At 42.5% G+C, this 20157-nt stretch overlaps 1 protein-coding gene across 3 annotated transcripts in view; it reads right to left on the bottom strand.

Moving 5' to 3' along the window:
- Nucleotides 1-20157, bottom strand: part of SPICE1 (spindle and centriole associated protein 1) — a 613595-nt gene that overhangs the window by 421310 nt on the left and 172128 nt on the right. For all 3 annotated transcript variants that reach the window (XM_085621094.1, XM_085621096.1, XM_085621095.1), the window contains one exon: nt 7566-7668. In XM_085621094.1, coding sequence (XP_085477220.1) covers nt 7566-7668 — 103 coding nt within the window. The remainder of the gene's footprint in view (nt 1-7565; nt 7669-20157) is intronic.

Genomic DNA, 20157 nt, shown 5'->3' with positions numbered 1-20157 from the left:
CAGGACAGCTTTCATTCACTAAATTGGATTGACCATGTTTTTAGGTCACGCCTGGCGTGGGCTGCGCACATGCGCAGTCTCGCTGACAGGATTTAATGTTTAAGTATTTTCTGTAAAGGGCTTTAAGCCCCGCCCCTCTTTTCCATTGGCTGGCATCACCGTTTATGCGAAACGGTGGCTAGTCATTGGAAGAGAGCTAGTAGTGATGTTTTCGTTTGGCTTTTTGAGCCGTCCCATTTGGACGGGCTAGTCTGACTTCCGTGCGTCGTGAAAGCTTTCTTATCTTTATGAGGCCATGTGTTTCAAACACATGGCCCCATAAAGACAAGAAAGCTTTCACAACGGACTAAAGTGAAAGCGGACCGTGCTTGTTGTCCGAGGGAACTGAGTGAGTTGAAAAGCCACCCCGCCCGCCTGCTCCCTTCTTAAACTACCCCTGCCTGACGCTATCTTTCTTGATGTTTGCCATATTTTTTGAGGGGTTGACTTTGAAAGGTCGTATTAATCTTCTGTTTGTTATATATATACCTTTAAGGACATACCCTAGATTTTAAATATAATTCAGCTTGCTTGTAATGGTGAAGTGTATTGCACATCACAATGGCACCGAGGTAGGACAGGAAAGGGGGCGGGCACGCGTGTGTCAGTTTCTGCTTCGCCTCTCCAAGAACAAGCGCTCATGTGCAGCGCTGAAGTGCTTTTGTTTGCTGCACTGTTTGCTTTAGCAGCATTATCCACCCACCCCTTGTGCCCGCAAAATGAGAGCACCCCGGAGCCCTTAAAACGGCAGCTCTTGTATCCAGCATCAAGCCTGCACCTGACTCCCACGGAGAGCTTCTCCGAATCTAGGTGATGGTGCTGTGAAGAAGTGTCATCCCCCGGCGCCCCTGCCTGTCTACTAAGCATCCCCCAATAGAGATGGAGATGGGCATGCAGATGGCTCGAGACACAAACACAGAGGGAGGCGGGATGTAGGGGAGACTTAGACAAAAGGAGAGACACACACCTACCGGGAGAAGGGCTGGCTGCATTGGATTGTATTGTGTGGTGTGGTACAGCCGGAGGGAGGATGGATGGAGCGCACGGGAGCGGTGTCTGAGATCACAATCTACCACACAAGGAGAGAGGCAGCGCACAAAGACGGGGGAGGAACTGAGGGCTCGGACGGAGACATGTAGAATATGGGCCATTGCAGGGAGTGACTAGAAACACACAGTTTCGTTTATACTGGAAGGTGTGAATACCTGGGCAGTGGTATGGACAGGGTGAGGCACGCAAGCTGACAGGGACTTATCAAACATGAAGTCAGACTGCTGTGGCCACAGAGACAGCAAGGGTGTAGTGGAGAGAACGAGAGGCAGGAAAGGCTAGAGGAAGATGGGCAGACATACAGAGAGGCACACAGAGAGACAGAGGAGAGGCAGATAGCAACGGGGGACCGACAGAGTAGGGAGAATAGGACGAGGAGCTGAGCGAGACAACAATGGACAGAGACAGTGAGAGAGGCAATGCTTATGGAGACAGCAAGACACTTTGAAAAATGTATGCCAGTATACTGAGAGAGAGAGCCGACACTACTGTATGTGTATGATGTAGGTGTAAAGGGAGAGAACAGAAACGCAACGGGTGATTGACAGGGGTGCAAAGCGAGAGACGCAAGGGGGAACACAATTGAAAGAAAAGTGGCATTCAAGATAGGCAGGCAGCATGAACAGCTGCGATGGAGCAGAGCACGGCAGAGTGCTTGGTTTTATGCTCTTCCATTCTCTAAAGTACATGCATTTAACTCGGAATTTTCCGAACTGTGGGGTATGCAGCTTATCCACCATCTCTGAGAAATTCAGAGTTAAAGGTGCACTCATATGACAGTGAAAGCGCATAAAACAGGCGCCAGGTGCGCTCGTCCTTAGCGCGCGCGTTCATGACTCGGCCCCAGACGAGATGGCATTTAACAGCTCCTCTGCACGTATTTCTCGCTTTTTCTGCCGCTGACAGAGTACACATTTTTGTAGAGATGCATAAAGCGATGCACAAGGGAACTGTTTGGAAGGGATCAAGTGGAAAACATTGGAACATCTGTAGAGGAACTCTCTTGGTGTAAGCAGCCGCTCAGATGATCCATTTCCTGTTTTCTTTAATACCAGTAACTCCTCAGCACTCTGTGTAATTTGCGCAAACAGGAAATTAGACGGCACGTGAGATATAACAAAGTCTGGGTCACTTGTCAGCCAGTTTCATGGAGAAGGCGTGAGTGACTGCGAGCCGGCAGCCCGCCACCAACCGCTTCAAAGATTGTCTGCAGGTGGGGGTGTTTGCTGCTGTTCTGGCTTTACTGTTAACTTTGTTGTGAAGCTATGAGTCGGAATTTGTCATTCACACCTGTTGATTCAGGAAATAGGCAAGGTCACATTTGCTGAAGTAGCTTGTAAAGTGCTTTCAGGGACATCCTCTTGCACAACGACGTTGCAGACAGCAGGACATGCAGGCGAGGGTAGGGAGGTCACGTGACACCGGCAGCAACAAATTAACGGAGGCCGAATCAGGCTGGAATTGGGGATTTATTTTAGAAAATATTTGGACCCATGATAAGATCGAAGAATCACACCAGAAACCCTTTTATTCTCAGAAGTGTTAACACATATAAAAACATACAAAAAACAATAAAAAATGCGCATTCACATTTTAATATTTATGTAAAAAAATCTAAACCCATTTTAATATTACTTTACACACTGTAAACCGTCCCCTAGCCTGCTTGTTTAACCCTACAAGCAGTCTCCAGCCTGCCCCTTTCTGCTCTTATCTATGGACGATGCACAGTTTCACAATTAAAGTGTCACTCCAGTAAACCGATACAGAGAGGTGCTTCACTGTTTTAACCTTCAATTGCAAAATTTGGAGAAATCGAAAAACTGATAATAAATCGCGTTCCTTGATTCGTAGAGTTGGTGTTCTGCTTCCCTTGCATTTTAGTTTGAGTGTTCCTAAACCTAGGACTTAGCATATATGTACTTATGTATGTAAGCACAAATCCATTGATTTATTCACGTATTTATTTATTTATAAAAATTTTTGTATGGCAAAGACACCTCACCTTACTTCGGGCGGTGTAAGGGAAGGAAGGTCCTCAACTTGCTATCTTCGTCCCCTCCCCACTCCCACACCCAGGTAAAGATGGTTACCTGGGGGACATTTAGGGGCTTGGAAGCAATTTCAGCTGAGAGCCATGGACTAAGGATACTCACGAGTTTCAGGCCTTGGATATTACAGGATTGTCTGTGCCATATTTAGCCTCTTGAAGGAGCATTGTTATGTCCGCTGAAAGGATGCTGATAGCAAGTTCCTGCATAGTAGGCAATGGAGGGCCAACATTTGAAGGCAGCTGAAGTTTTGCCTCAGTAAGCTTTATGCATGAGGCATTAGGTCTTAACTTTAGTTCTGTATTCTCTAGGAAGCATATGCCATGCTTCCAAGGCTTGATTGACATGATTGACTCTCTGTAGGTGCAAGAACATATACAGTTCTTGATTTGGACCTTCTCATGTCATGAGGTAAGTTTTTTGGACTGACCGATATTGACAGTATTTTAACGGCAGAGGTATGCCACAAGGAAAGTTCATATTCGTTTTATCCTGTGATTTGTTTGTTGGAGTAGAATTATTTCAATAACAGAGACCACCGATAATGTGTTTCCTTGACTACTGCTTTTGTTTTTGAAACATTGCAAATAACCCCCAAATTGCTGGTCTACTGCATTCTTGTGAGAGGGAGAGATGGACTTGTGGGTTAATTGAAAAAAGGAAATACAAGGTTAGCTTCAATTACAACTAAGACTTGAATCTTTGTTTCAACCAGACAAGTAAGCGCTCCTTTGCCTTTGTCCAGCAGGTGATTCGGTCATGCACTTCGTGATCATCAGCACTACTAAGTCTGTTCTCTAGGGAGACGAGAATTTGGATATTATCAGCACAAATTTAGAACTGTAGATTCTGTAGGCCAACAATTTGCCCCAGGAGGATCATATAACTAACTAAAAGTGTAGGGCACTGTGACATATCGCATTTCTTTTTGCAAAAGCCCAAGTTAAAAGACTTTATATGAGCTTTCCAGGTCGGATAATGGAGGAAGGATCACATCCCATAGAATGCCATCCCTGATACCTTTGCGCATTGGGTAAGCCTGTGTAGCAAAACTGTTTGGTCCATTGTGCAGTAAGTCTGTGAATTGTCCGAGACAATCAAGAGTACCTGTCTCGTTTCATCAAAGGTGATGAGAAGGTTTTCTCTGATATCTGTCAGTTAATTATGTACTTCGTACAGCTCTGGAACCACATTGGGAATCATTCAGGATAGATTTTGTTTATGTATATATCTATTGGTATGTATATAGTGCAACTTAGGTGGGTAGTAACAGAGTTGTACATTGCATAAGGTTTGGGAGTCGATGTCAAGAATGTGTACATCAAGTGAGGATTACACGGTTACATTTCCCTTAAAAAAATGTAGGTACAAGGAGATTAAGTGATTGCCTGGAATCACACGATGTCAAGCCAAGCACAGATGTCAGGATTCTGACCTAGGTCTTGAAGTTCCATAGCTGCCCACTCGAGCCATTAAGCTACATCTCTATTCTTGTGTTGACGTTGTCTGGTACCCTCTCTTCCCAAGTATTTGCTAAGACACTGGAGGTTGGGCATTGTCAGTAATAGTATAGCACTTGGCAAACTTGTATTGGTTTATTCAGTAGGTGGGTGATTGTTGCATGTTTCAGATGATTTGGAACAGTTCCACCTAAAAAAGGATGCATTTATAAGATTTGATTCATCAGTTTCAAGTCTGGCAACAGTTTCTTCATGCAAACTATCCAACAGCATTCCCCGAGTAGGATGGGGGATTTTATTTTCTCGGCTTGTGTTAAACTCCTTCCCCCATCATGGGGTTTAAAGAGGTAAGGGAGAATTGGAGCCAAGTGAGATGGAGGAGTTCATATATGCGGATAGCAATTGCTGCCCAGATGTTTACAATTGTGATTTTGAAAAGAATCATCACAAGATCTACGCACAGTGCTTTATTGTGTGAATCTTCCTGTACTTCCATGTTTTTCACTTCTTGGGAGATGCTGAATATTTAGTTTCGTTGCTTTGTTGCCATGAAGTTATGTTAAGCAAGCAAGCTTTTCATGTGTTATTTAACTGTCTTGCAATATCCCCTTTTCTGATCCCTGAAGGTGGCTTGCCTGCTTCTGACATACAGGCAGACCAAACTTCTTTTTAATTTGATCTAGATCAGTTTTTCCTAAACTGTGGGTCACAGCTGATTTTTGGTGTGTCGCAAAAGTCCAAGCAATAACTTAAGATACCTTTAAATTCTGTATTCATCTTATCAAATATGCTATGCTTCAAAGACAGAGGTGGAATGCCAATCTTATATCGCTATGTCTTCTGGATTATTGCTGCTTATGTTTTTAACCTGGGGACTCGTGTTTACAAACATCTCTCACTTTACAGTGAGATAAAGAGAAGTAAAGTGAATTATGTGGCAATGCTGCTGATGTACATGGAGTGTGAAAGGAAAAAATGCAGAATGTCATTTTCATAAACAGCAAAATGTAAATAACTGTAGATTAACTGTACACATTCAGCAGTTAGGAAAGTAAAAATGAAGTACTTTGTATGCAATTCTGGAATGTGATGGAAACAAAGTTTTTAATAGGACCAGTACAAATCAAGACACTTTACTCAGTGGTGCACAAAAAATAAATATTCACTGAAGTCCCAGTTCCACGCATTATCATTTGTGTACAGTATAGTTTTATCAGTAAAAATGTATGCCGGTGCAAAGTTAGTGGGCTTTTGAATTGAAAATATGCTGTCTGTAAGTTACAATACACTACCACATGATGCTAGAGTTACATTAAAAAAAACACCTACTTTATGTCCATTATAGCTAGGTGGGTTGCGAAAGTCTGTTGTGCTAAAAAGCGGGCCATGGTTCTAAAATGTTTGGGAAGCACTGATCTAGACTGCTGTTGCAGTCCTTGATTTTTCATGGATAGTGGGGGACCAAGTATTTTTTAGTGGTTGAAATCTATTCTGCATCAAATTGGATTAACAACTTTATATCTGTTCTTTGTAAACTGTGTTCACTTGCTGCTTGCCTAAGATGTTTAGTTACTGTTTAGGATAGGATTTAGATTTAGTCAGATTCAGGTACAATACGTTACAGAGGAAGAGGGTAATTAGTGAGTGGCCAGCTCTCTTCGGGTTGCACATTTAGTGCCTCAGATTCAATGTTGTAAGTGAATACCGCCAGATCGAAAACTTGACCTTCTGAGTGAGTAGGGCCACCCATCACTTGCAAAAAGCCCTTTGCTTTTTATATTATCTGATCTATCCACCTACTGATAAAACCTACCATGATAATTTTTTTTTGAGTGAAAAATAGGATATGCAAGACGAGATGTTCTCTTCCTAGAGCAAAATTAATGGCTATTATAGTGAAGCAACAATTTCTTCTTTTTAAAAACTTTATTTTAAAGTTTTTGCTCATGGTTACAGGGAAACAGGGAATACAATAATATGTTTTGTTAATATCTTTGAACATATTCTTCAAGAATTTACTTTTCCTGGTCATTATGAAGGGTTGTGACTCTAAGTTGCTTATTGTGTTCTATAGACTGTGGCTTATAAATCCCCCAAGAATTCTTAGTCTCATGTTGATGCTGCCCATTTTCTTCTGCCCTAAGGAGGAGGACAACATTTCTCAAACCAAGCATCATTATAGTACATCAGACATAGTTGTTGGGTCTTGTATTCTATATGAGGGCTTTGATAGGTAGCCAGCTCTTCCCAGACTTGTGCACCCTGTTCTGTATACAATATTTCCTTGCAGTAGATTTGTATATGGATGCAGGACCACCATGAATTCACCACAATTTTTAGGTCGAGCCTGGGCAGCACATGCAGTGCTCTGCGAGCCATGCTGTATTGGAGTTTGGAATAGAAGCAAGGTCCACTCTCCACCCATATTTGTCATTGAAGTGTGTCATTGTGCTTCGTAAATGCTGGCTTCCGATTCGTAAATAGACTTGTTAGTCCCTTCTTAGTACCGCCTTGTCTTCATTCGTAACCTCCCATGAGGACTGGCTCATTTAGTTTGGTTGTTACACGGGGAGTCTTTTTTTAGTCTGTAAGCACTATTTTTTTTTTTAAGCAGCTTCTCCTACTGCAGGCATGGCATGCTTTTCTGCAACATTCAACAAGCCATGCACGCTTTCACTTTCTAAGTAGCCCGGGACAATGGCGGCCGCTTCTTTAAATAGGTCTGGCATTTACAAGAATTTGAGCTATTGCCATTGTACAGAGCAATGCCTTTTATTTATGTGCTAATTATCACAACATATAAGTAAAAGGCATTGTCATTTACAATGCCAATAGCTTAAACTCTCACAAATGCGAGACCGATTGCATTGAAAATGCTTGTTTGTTTAGCAATGGCAAAGAACACAACGAAGGGAATGCTTAACATTCAAACAAGGATATTTTAAAAATATTGGGGAAGTCTTACCTGTGCGCCTTCTAGGAGCATCACCAAATAAATCTTTCACTGCTCCAAGCGCCAGATCAGATTTCTCCAATACGTCCTGTAGCCGATAGTGATCATAGAGAACCTGGATGCAGAAACAAGAACAGCTTTAAATTAATAACCAGTGGTTAAGGGTAAACTATCATTTTTTCGTCTATTACTCTCTCAGTAACCCAATATGGCGTGGATATGCCTAGATAAGCCACAGGGGCACAAGCAGTACTTCTCTGATGAGGCTTTAACAAGGCTGGTTACTATTACTCTTAACAACTGTAAGGTGGTATTTAATGCATTGAAAGGAGGAAAAACAGAGGTTTAAAGCATATGAAACAGCACGTTCTCACTATTATGTTAGGGTTACTTGTGTCCCTTTCAAATGGGCCCTTGATTCATAGGATTGGTCTCTGTAATGGTACAGTGAACTATAACTGGTGAAACTGGTTACTTACTTGTTGGAATTTTCACTAGAGTCGCAAATGTTAGAATAATTTCCAGTTGCGTTTGTGGACCCCGAAAACTTCAAATCTAATATTAGTCAATACAGTTAAATACACGGGTGCCACTGTCCATGAGATGTAGAGCCCTTCAGAAAAGTCTATACAAGGCAAGATTTCCTCAGAAATCTAGACTATTGTATGGTGAAAATTGTCCCGGTAAACTACACTGCAGCATTTGAAATAAAATGGAAAAAGTAGGTAAAATCGGTCTAAACCTGGGGAAAATATGCAGCCAGATAAGCTCTCTTTATTAGACTGCTGTCTTTTTAAGAAGCCAGGGGCTTCCACTTCCCATTAGTCGCTGTACTGACAGTTGTCTCACTCAGTGAGATCTTTTTTTTTTGAGCCTCATAGAAGGATCTCAGAACACCAGGAGGTTTTTACACCTCTCTTTTTTAAAGAATATTTTCTCTCCGGAATAATATTTTTTTACAGGTTTACCCAATGTCTTTTAATAAATTGTACTCTGTGAACCGTGTTTTTCACCATTTTCTACCTGTTCTTGCTGTCATGATGCCTTCACTATTTGCGAAACTCCTCTCAGGTGGAAGAAAAAAGGCAGCTCCAGACCCACACAAGATCCGTGTGGTGAGTCTACCATCCTCTCATTCTACAAAACAATATGAATTGTTTATGAAAATGTCAAAGAGGACAGTAATGGACAGAGAAGACATCAGGCTCAGGGGAAAACTTTGGGATGTGATGCAGAAACAAGAAGGGAGGATTAAAGAGGCTGAAAAAACAGCCAGTCACCCACCCTTAGGAAAATGTCACCTCAAGAAGACTTCTCTAGTGGAAGATCGGAGTACCAATAGAAGACAGATGACAAAATAACACAGTCATACATATCACTCTTTACGTCGTTCTCTGGATGTTGTTCTCATGTCATGCTGGGAACTTGGACAGTCGCTCCTCTTGCAGGGAAAGGCAGACTCCTTCCCTCTCTCAGCTAGTAGGTTTCTAGGCACTAGGCAGACTCTCAGTTCCTACAGGATAAAGGGCAAACTTCCCGTGATGTTCCTTCAACTTTTGGAGGCTGGTTGTCAGACAGACACCAGCCCTGGTCACACAGCATTTCTTCCGAGTACTCTGCGATACACTCCCTTCCAGCTAAAGGAAGCTAATGCCATAGCAAAGGAGACAGTAACTTAAATGTGCAAAAATGGGAAGTGGCACACAGAGGTTGGGTGAAGATAAACATGAACAAACTGTAACTCCAGGTCTCCAGCACTGGAATCTTTTATATAGTCACATGCTTGAATCATTCCCTTTTGTCATGCTGGGAATCTCAGCAAAATTTAAATAACAGTAAACTGTGTTAAAATGGTCATAGTCCTCAACAACGTAGTTTGCTTAGTAGCACAATCACTTCATTTGTACAACCCAAACTTCAGTCAATGTGGTGAAAGTGCTGAGGCCTCTGTAGCTCAGATTTCATGGTACATATGGGATTAGTACATAGGGCGGAATTCCTCCTGTTACTGGAGGGGCTACTTGGGAATATTTATATGCAAAATACCAATGCTGGAAAACTGGAGTTACATGTAAGCATTCTCTTCTCCAGCATGGGATTCTTCATAGATGCACATCTCTGAACCAGAATAGGAAGCATTACATAACATTTGAATAGAATGGGGTGCAGACTCACCTTTACAGATACAGCTTGCACAGAACTGCCTGCCCCATTGCTGAATTGGTTACCGCGTTCACATCCAAGCAGTAATGCTTGGTGAACGCCTACCTGCCCTTCCATATGGCTGTTCGGCAAATGTCTTGTAAACGTTTTTTAGGGACACTCCAACATAAGTGAAGTAATTGTCACCATGCGTCTGGTGAAATGCACCCTCACTGCAATCAAGAACGAACGCTTCACTTTATTGCGGTGGAGGGTGATGCAAGATGATAACCAATGTGCTATGCTCTTGTAAGAGAAACTGCCTCCTGACCCAGCAGAACCACCCCTATTTACCTTATATTCCTTCAACGTCTTCCCCGTCCACCTCCCATCTTCCACGCCTGACCTATAAACATAAAAGAGACTCAGAGGAGAAAAGGAACATCGATCAACATTAAGGAAGGACTATTGCCCCCAACATAAGGGAGCAGTCCAATGCCCGCCCAACTAATCTGGGGCCAACCTTGACGAAGAAAACGACTACATCACAGAAGAGAATGTTGTCAACCAGGAAGATACGGCGCAAGAGGAGAGAAGCCAGAGACCGGGAAAAGGACAGTCGGGAGACGCAGCGCGAGGAGCCCAAGACTGGAATGCAGTCCACCGGAAGACCACCCTATGCAGACATGAGAAGAGAAGGAGGAGGTCCTCGATTCGGACAAAGCTCCGGATGCGTCGAGCGAGGAGTGGTAGCCCCCGACACAGGAAGCTGACAAGCGGCCGCAACTCAGGAGAGTTGCAGCAGACGGTGCCCCTGGGTGCCCCCTCCGGATAGGAGTAGAAGTGCGGAAAGGGAGAACAACAAAGCGGACATCAAGGACAGTCTTTCAAGAATATCACTCTCTTACAAAAGACGTATTGATTCAGAGCTGTCCGTAGTAAAATAATAAAAGCTACCACCATTAAGAACACATACAGCCTCCTCGCTTCTTTTTCTGCTCACCCCTCCCACATTTGTTGTCAGAAGTGGGACCTGAGGAAATGGAGGCTGTGGTATCCAAAATGGCGGAGAGTCCAGAAAAACTGGAAAAAGTGGCAGTTGAAGAGGAAGATCGAGAGAAGGTATACACTACCTTTACAGAGCAGAACCAGACCCAGGAATCAGTTATTGGAAAATTGGCCACAACCTTGGAACAACAAAGAGGCCACATTATTTCCCCTCAGTAGTCATGCACAAATATGTTAGTGGGGAGGACCCAGATTTCTTTTTCTCCAATTTTGAAAGGATGGCTATGGCAGCAGCCTGGTCCATGGACAAATGGGGACAATATTTGGCTCCTCTTTTAAAGGGTGATCTCCAGGCTGCATATCAAGCAGCCCATCTCCATGGAACCACCCCGTATAATAATATCAAGAAGAGCATCTTAGAGAGACTTGGGTTTGATGTGAAAACTTACAGAATGAAGCTCAGACAGATCAAAGAAGAACCACAAGAAACTTCTCGAGCCCTCTACTACTGCGTAAAGGATATGACAGATCGGTGGCTAAAACACCTCACCGCTACCAAAGAGCACCGCCCTACATCCCCTCATTCAAAGATGGTTCGGCAACATACCCACCTCACCTGAGAAAGAGCTGTGGAAATAGCAAGCGCTTATAGCAGAGCACAAGAGTTACAGAGGGGTAAAAAAACACATCCACAAAGGAAGACTGAAACAGTGACCTTAATGACCAACACCACTCCTTACCCAGGGCCGCAGTGCTTCCAATGTGGCATGTTCGTTCATATTGCCCGATTCTGTACCCAAAAGGTGGAGTCCATGGAGGTGGGGGTTAACCAAGTCCTTATGGTGGTTTAGTCCCTGATTTGGCACAGTATATCATTGCCAATTGTCTGTGTATGTGGAACCTATGACAGCGCTAGTGGATACCGGCTGCTTGCAGAGTGTGATGAGACCCCAAAAAGTTCTGGGAAGCGTAACTCACACTTCAGGAGTTGTTAATATCCAGTGCGTCCATGGAGATAGTATCAATACCCAACCACGGAAGTGAATGTTTAACATCAGTCAAAACCGGTAGTACCCCTACCGGTTGGACTGATATCAAAATTGCCTGAATCCCTTATTGTGAGCAACAAGTATCCCCATCTTGGGGAAACTGGTACAAGACACTTGGAAGGAAGGGAGTGAATGGAGGAAAACTGCTCCCTTTTCTCAAACTCCGGATCACAAATGACCTCCCTCAAAACCAAGGAAAAGCCAACAACAAAGAATTGAAGAAAGAAGACAATATTCCCAAGCAGTTTTTGCTGCCTATATGGACGATGAGATATGGAAGACTGATAGAAACTTTCATGCCGCGCAACGAGAAGACCCCCCTCATTACGGGAAGCTTGGAACAGAGCTACTGAAGTGGAAGATCCAAAGCAAGTAGGTCTGCAGTTCTACCTTCAGAAAGGGTTATTATATCAAAAGGGGGAGAAACAAAGAACCCTCACAGCTACTGGTTCCCCAACCTTTCCAGCAAAAAGTCTTATTTCTAGCCCACAGTCATTTATTAGGAGGCCATTTTGGGACGGAGAAAACTGAAAAATCTATTCTAGACAAATTCTATTGGCCTGGAATACACCAACAAATCAAGAAATATTGCAAAGAATGTTCTATCGATCATAAAAACAGCAGATCCCATCCCAGCCGAAAACCCCTAAGACTCTTGCCTGTAATAGTGGAACCTTTTTCAAGGGTGGGGATGGACATAATGGGCACCTTACTGCCCTCTAGGAGTGGTTGTCGATATGCATTGGTCTTAGTCGAATACACCACACAAATTCCTGAAGGTGTAGCTTTGAGGCATCCTAACACCACCCAAGTAGCTAAGCCAATGATTAACATCTTTTCCAGAATAGGATTTCCCTGGGAAATCTAAACAAATCAGGGTGCTCCTTTCATATCCAAACTTATGGAACAAGTTTGTCATCAGCTTAAAATCAAACACATCAGAACATTCGCGCACCATCTCCAAATGAATGGTCTAGCAGAGCGCTACAACGGCACTTTAAAGACTACTCTAAAAACAGCTATTCGATGTAGAAGCTAGAAAACTGGAAGATAAATTTCCTCTTGGTTTATTTGCCATCAGATGTAAAGAACAAGAGAGAACAGGATATTCCCTATTCGAACTTCTCTATGGAAGGCAACCAAGTACTCTGCTAGATATGGCCAAGGAGGAGTGGGAGGAGGAAATAGATAGAGCTAGGCCCTTATTCGAGTATAAAACTAATTTGAAAACTCATTTGAATCAAATCCGAAGCATCATGAAAACCACTTGGGACAGTCAGGGCTTGAAATATTCACTCGCCCACTCCCATTGTCGAGTTATTCAGGGCGAGCTATTTTTAGGGACTACTCTCCCTTTCTGGGGAGCTGAAATCCTCTAACTTCAGTCACTTTTGAACTCTGCCTCTGAAAGCAGAGCAAATATGACAAGATAACAAGATTTAAAGGCATCTTTATTGCTCACAAAGTGCAAGAGCAATAAAAATGCCTTTAAATCTTGTTATCTTGTCACATTTGCTGCCTTTCAGAGACAAAGGTCAAAAGTCAGTATGTCTTCCTCCATTTATTTCTCTTTCTGAGACTGAAGTTAGAGGACTTTGTAACATGAACGGTGCAAAGCATGTTAAATGAAAGGCTGTAAGATGTCAGGCTTTTTTTTCTAATACAACACTGAAATAGCTAAGTGAACCGTTCAAACATTTGAAATATATTTCACAACTTATTAAGACCCATTTTTATAATTCTGTGGTGAAAAAGATATTTTATAGGATCAAAACAAATTAGAACACTTTACTTGGCAATGTACATATTTTAAATTATTTTGCTATAACCCAATTTCCAAACATGCGCTATTATCAGTAAAACTGCATGTTAGTAGGGAAGTATTGTGGCTATTTTAATGGAAAATATGTTATCTGTAAATGACTGCGCACTACCACATCATGCTTTGGTAATATATTTATGAAAAGTACGTTTTTAAACATGAACTGGGAATTATTACGTTCCTGCCCTGATGACAATGCTATTAGTGAACTAAGAGGCAAGCCAGGGATCATGGGTACCCTATATATATGGGTTTGATTCTTGTTATAAATGCAGTAAACATTTAGTCTAGTAAATAAAAAGCTGTTTTGTACAGCAGAAATGGTGAACTTGCATATTTGAAGGTGCGTTCTTATGTGATAATTAAAAAAAGGCGGCTCCCTAGGACAAAATATTTGCCTAGGATCACACAAGTTGAGACCAGTTCACGGGTCAAGTACATTACAGTTAGGCCAAGTAGATTATTAAAGTTACTGGACTTGCAGGTCTAGTAACCTTTTTATGATCTTTCGAGCCCTGAACAGGCTTAAGATTATCAAAAAAGACAGTATGATAAAAGAGCTAAGAAACAGTCCTTTGAGGTGGGGAATTTAGTCCTACTGATGATAGCCTCTTCAGATCATAAGCTATTGGGGCAATGGCAGGGTCCATACCGGATCATCAAGAAGGTAACCCCAGTGACCTTTTGCCTCGAACTGGATCCTGCGATAAAAACTTCTCAAATTTTTCACACTAACTTATTGAAGAAATGGGAAGGACTAATGCCAGTTTTGTTGGGGCTGAGAAAAGACTTTATGAGCAAAGTATTGACTCCGAATTGGCACCCCACCACAAAAGTGATTTAACCACAAAGTTACAACCTTTGCGGGATGTCTTTTCCCTGTCACCGGGGAGAACAACAGTACTAGAGCATGCTTTACATACTATCCCATGGAAAATAGTCTGATTATGACCTTATCGTATAACAGAGGCCAGGAGAAGTCTCAATGTACAGGGGATTCAGAAAATGTTAAAAATGGGAATAATTGAACCATCTACTAGCGAATAGAATTCCCCCATAGTACTAGTCCCAAAACCTGATGGTTCTATAAGGTTCTTTATTGACTTTAGAGAAGTGAACAAAATCTCTTAATTCGACTCCTATCCCCTCCCACGAATAGACAAGATGGTAGAACGATTGAGGAAGGCCAAGGATATCAGTACTCTTGAGCTATGCAAAGGTTACTGGCAAGTACCCTTACGGCCACAAGACAAAGAGAAGACGGACTTCTCCACCCCAGGAGGGCTATATCTTTTTAATGTATTACCCTTCGGATTAAATGGGGCACCTGCAACCTTCCAACTTCTAATGAACACTATACTTAAACCCTGTGAACAGTATGCAGCAGCTTATATCGATGATATTATCATTTATAGCTCATCCTGGGAACAACACCTAAATCATTTGACAACAGTTATCCAAATATGGAAAGAAGTTGATTGAAAATCAACACTACCAAAAGCCAACAGGCAGCAAGGTCTGTAAAGCATATTTGATTCCTCTTGGGAGAGGGATACATTCGACCTCTGGAAGAAAAGATTTCGGCCATCACCCAGTTACCATTTCCCCGAACCAAAAAAAAGGTTTAAAGAACTCCCTAGGTATTCTAGTGGGCGATACATGTCTTATTTCCTGTTTTTTACAAGTGGCAGCCCCATTGACAGACCTCTTAAAGAAATCCACCTAGACCGAGCTAGAACTCAAACAACCTTCTCCAGATGTCTTGCAGACCTTTGAGCGCTTAAAACAAATACTCAGCTCCAAGCCAGTCTTAATTAGCCCTGACTACACTAAACTGTTTATCTTACAAACAGATGCCTATGAGAATGGCTTAGGCGCAGTATTGTCACAGCAGGACAGTAAGAAAAATGAATGACCCGTTATACATTTTAGCCGCAAATTTTTTCCTAGGGAGAAAATCTATGCTGTAGTGGAAAAAGAAGCACTAGCTATTAAATGGGCCATTGAGTCATTACACTATTACCTTGAGGGCAGCGAATTCACATTGTTCACTGACCACGCCTCACTAGAATGGTTAGTCCACAATAAAGGAAATAATGAAATAATATGGAGATGGTTCCTTGCCCTACAACCGTTTCGGTTTCAAACTATAGAAAGGGAACTGGGCATGTTAAAGCAGATTATTTATCTGATGAAATTAGGTTTGTACTTGATAAAGGTGGTGCCGCAGTACTCGTACTATTGGATTTATCAGCAGCATTTGACACGGTTTATCATACCACGCTTAGCACTCCGATCTCAGCCATAGGCATTGGGCACAAGGCCAAAGTCCTTCTGTCCTCTTATCTCTCTAATCGCACCCAGTCAGTCAGTTTGGGTGACTTCAACTCACCGGTTTTCTCACTCCCGTGTGGAGTTCAGCAAGGATCTTCGCTAAGTCCGACGTTGTTCAACATTTACGTGACTGACTTAGCACGAGTAATTAAATCATTTGGGATGGGCCTTACGTCATATGAGGATGATACGCAACTGGTGCTTGCGGTGCATTAAGATGGAGACGCAGAAGCGGCCAGTTTTCATGATGACATGGTGGCCATTAGTACCTGGATGTCTAATCATTGCCTTAAATTAAACTCAGCCAAGACAGAGGTAATGGTCTTTGGTAACCCTGCCCCAGGATGGTCCCCAACCTGGTGGCCAGAGAATTTGGGAGTACCCCCAATCCCTGTTAAGAAGGCCAGAAACTTGGGTGTCATCTTTGATGATAAATTATCTTTCATACATCATGCTAACCCAGTGGTCTCCTCATCTTTTTATGTTTTAAGAATAATAAAGAAACTGTTACCTTTCGTCCCAGTCAGTACCAGGAGAAAGCTAATTTGTGCTCTGGTCATGTCGAAGGTTGACTACTGCAATAGCCTTTTAATCAATGCCCAAGAAAGGGTTCTGGGCAGGCTGCAGTTGCTACAGAATGCAGCCGCTAGGATACTGTCGGGTACCCCCAAGTTAAAGCCCATATCCAATGTGGTGCGACAGCTCCAATGGCTGCCCATAAGAAGCAGAACAAAATTCAAGGCTCTCAGTATTGCCTACAAGGCAATTCACGATACTGGACCAGAATGTTTAAATAAAGCCTTACGGGCTTACACACCCAGCAGGTCTCTTCGCTCCGCAGATGCCAATCTTCTGATCGTCCCCAGAACAAGGAAAGTAAACTGGGGTGACAGAAGTTTCATAGTTGCCACATCCAAACTGTGGAATTCTCTTCCCCTGAAGATTAAGGCTAGTCCCACGCTGATATTATTTAGAAAACAAATTAGAACCTGGCTTTTTAGCCAATAGGCTTTCCGCCAGCTTTTTGCGTACCCTTCCAGCTCAAAGCGCCGAGACACCTACGGGTATTTGTAAGCAAGAAAGTTAGGGAATGGGGAATGTAAGAATCTTCCTCCCAACCCAGTCGATGCCCCTTAATTACCATCAACGTCTTCCCCGTCCTGCCCCCATCTTCCATGCCTGACCTATAACCATTAAAGAGGGATTCAGAGAGGGAAAGAACACCCACATTAAGGAAGGAATACTATTATCCCCAATAGAAGGGAGGAGTCCAAAACACTCCCAACCAATCCGGGGCCGACCTTGACATAGAAAACGACCACATCACGGGAGAGAACGCCGTCAACCAGGAAGACGCGGCGCAAGAGGAGAGTTGTTAAATCAACAGAAGAGTGTTCCTTTTCTAAAACGAAGAACAGGCATGTAGAAAAACCCATTAGGTTTTTTAGAAAGTCCTCACTCACCAACCTGTTTGGTGACATGCTTCATCATCGGGCCCCAGCAGGAGAGGCCGAATGCCACCCTGGTGTGCTGCAACGCCAGAATTACTGCAGAGCTGGTAACAGGTGAATTGTGAAAGGTGAAGAGTGAATTTAAAAATATGTCTAGACTGTGTCCAAAAAATCTTTTATTAGTTTTGCCAATCAAACATGAATAAAAATATAGTGTGGGATAAGGAACTAAATTAATTGTTCAGTTTTATCCCTAGAAGTGTGGTCAACATGTTTCTGCCTATGTGTGATTGTTAATCAGGCTTTCAGCAGGACCAAAGTGTAATGAACCTCGGCGGTATGGGCACGCTAAGGCCCACCCTAACCAGAGGCTACTAGTGTAAAAGATTATTAACAATACTAGATTTTAAAAAGATCCTCCTAGTTAGAGAGGAACTGATTTTATTCTGTTAAAAAATTGGTGACAAACAGTAACAGACAAACAAATAAAGAAGACAAAAGAAGAATATCATAAATATAAACTTTTGTAGCTTGTCACGGCGGAGAAAACCTGCATCATTGCTCTTCGTAGTGCACTTTTTAGCAGTAACACGGATCTCATATGCTGCTATTGGTGAACTTGTGCACTTATAGGATCTACAGAAGAAAATGATGTGGCTAAGGGCTATAATTCCCTATATGCCCAAAACAGCATATAGTCTCTGCATAGAAAGAAAAGGTATAAAAATGCTGAGGGCAATGGTGCTCGATATGCCCAAATTAGTGTTTAACAGTAGCAAGTGATCTACGAGGAAAAAACGCCAAGAACAGATAGACACACACATAGTGCTGCTGGGCATGTCTAAGGTAATAGAAATGAAAGTAACATATATCTTACAGAAAGTGTAACCACTAGTTACACCATGGGTCACAGGAGGAGGGTGGTGGCAAAATGGCACACCCTAGAGAAAGAAAAATTAAAAGTGAAAATTAAAACTCAGGTCGAGAATTCTAAGAAAGTACTTAGCTCGTGGAGAAGTCACTGGACTCACGCCTTCAGCGCCAGGCACCCACTTGGTACCTGTGTGATCCCTCTTGAAACCGGACCCCGTCGATGTTGAAACGAGGGATCCGGGGTGAATTTAAACGCAGCCCGGTCGGTGAGAGACTCGGTTTGACCAGACGCGTCATCACGCAAGCGTAGATGACACGCCGAAATCCAACCAATCAAAATAGCTGTAACTCGGAATCCGAGCAAGCATCCAATCCCGGTGCACGAGAGACGGTCACCATGTGATCTCCATGGCGACCGTTAAGTTTTAGCAAAAAGAGAGAGTTTTGTTTGTTTGTTCCGTTTCAAACTCACATTCTGGATAAAGCAAAAAAGAGAAAAAAACGTGCACATTTACGGGATTAATCGGTTACATAAACAATAGTTGTGAACTATTGTATTTAGATTAATGTCAAATCCACACATACAGAGGTGATTATTCAAGTAGAACAGGTGCCAACTACATTTTTCATTAATATGCATTGAGCTTGGGGCAGAAAAACCAGAGCGCTCACTGATCCAAAGAGCGAAACAAGGGAGGCCACCAAAGACAAAATGAGTCATTGAATGGCATTGGCTGTTTTCATAAGGAATGCAGGTATTAGAGCTGGCATACTATCAGAGCAGGAAAGTTAGTCTCATGGTCTAAATAGTGGATCTCATAGTCAGACCATGGTTAGGGTGGTGTCGAGTAAGGAATATGCCCAACACTATATGATGATTGGATGGCCCTCAGGCAATCCATAATGGAGATGGTATTTGAAAAAATATATATAATAACAGAATAAATAAAAAGAACAGGGGGGTTAGATTAATTGTGTAACACTGTCCCCCACAGGATATTGTCATTCAATCCCTGATGGTGTGTACACAAACGGTTTACCCACCTCTGTTCTTTCTCGTATAAGATTTTCTGTAGGTTTCTTTGTGTTTTGACCTATTCAATAACTGTCCATCTTAGATCGTTCATTGTATGGTTATGTTGTAAAAAATGCTCACTAAGTTTCGTGGTGATGCGTCCACATCTGATGTTGCTGCGATGTTCACATACACGCAATTTCACTTTGCGTGTGGTCATGCTCACATAACGCAACCCACAGGGGTAACTTATCAAGTAAATCACATTTGTGGAGTTACAGTTAGTGTGGGCCTTTTGTGTCCATATTTTTTCAGGTTCAAGGTCCAAGGTTTTTGTGTGTGATGTGAGATGGCAGATACTGCAATTTGAACAGGGATAATGTCCCAACACTCGTGGTAAGCCCCATGCATCAGTAATGGATAGAAAATCCGTTATGGGTCCATCTCTGGGGCGGGTGTTGACCAAGGTGTCTCAGACTACATCCTTTCTTAAAGGAAAAAAGGGGTTTCTCCCATTGCCTGTTATTACTAGTAAGGATTCTCCAATGCTTGTTGATGGTTTTTTTAACAATATCTGAAGCACTACTGAAGGTAGTGACGCAAGTCAGAGGGATTCCGTTTATATCCTTCGGGTTCACTTCTAGAGCACTTCTCTAGGTTGACTCCGAGCTCTTTTGTAGCCTTTATTAAGAACCGTGTCTGAATATCCACGTTGTTTTAGTTTGACAGTCAGGGCAGATGACTGTGTGAGGAAATCGTCTAAGTGACTGCAATTTCTTCTTAGACATAGATATTGCCCGTAAGGAAGATTCTCCCTTAGGGGTCTCAGATGAAAGCTGGAGAAGTCCAAAAGGTTGTTTTTTGCTGTTATTTTGTAATGGGTTTTGGTTGAAAAATGCCCATTATGTTT

Source organism: Triturus cristatus, chromosome 8, assembly GCF_964204655.1.
Source record: "Triturus cristatus chromosome 8, aTriCri1.1, whole genome shotgun sequence".
Lineage (NCBI taxonomy): Eukaryota > Metazoa > Chordata > Amphibia > Caudata > Salamandridae > Triturus > Triturus cristatus.
Note: the sequence above shows the minus strand (reverse complement) of the source record. Positions and strands in the feature narration are given on the sequence as shown.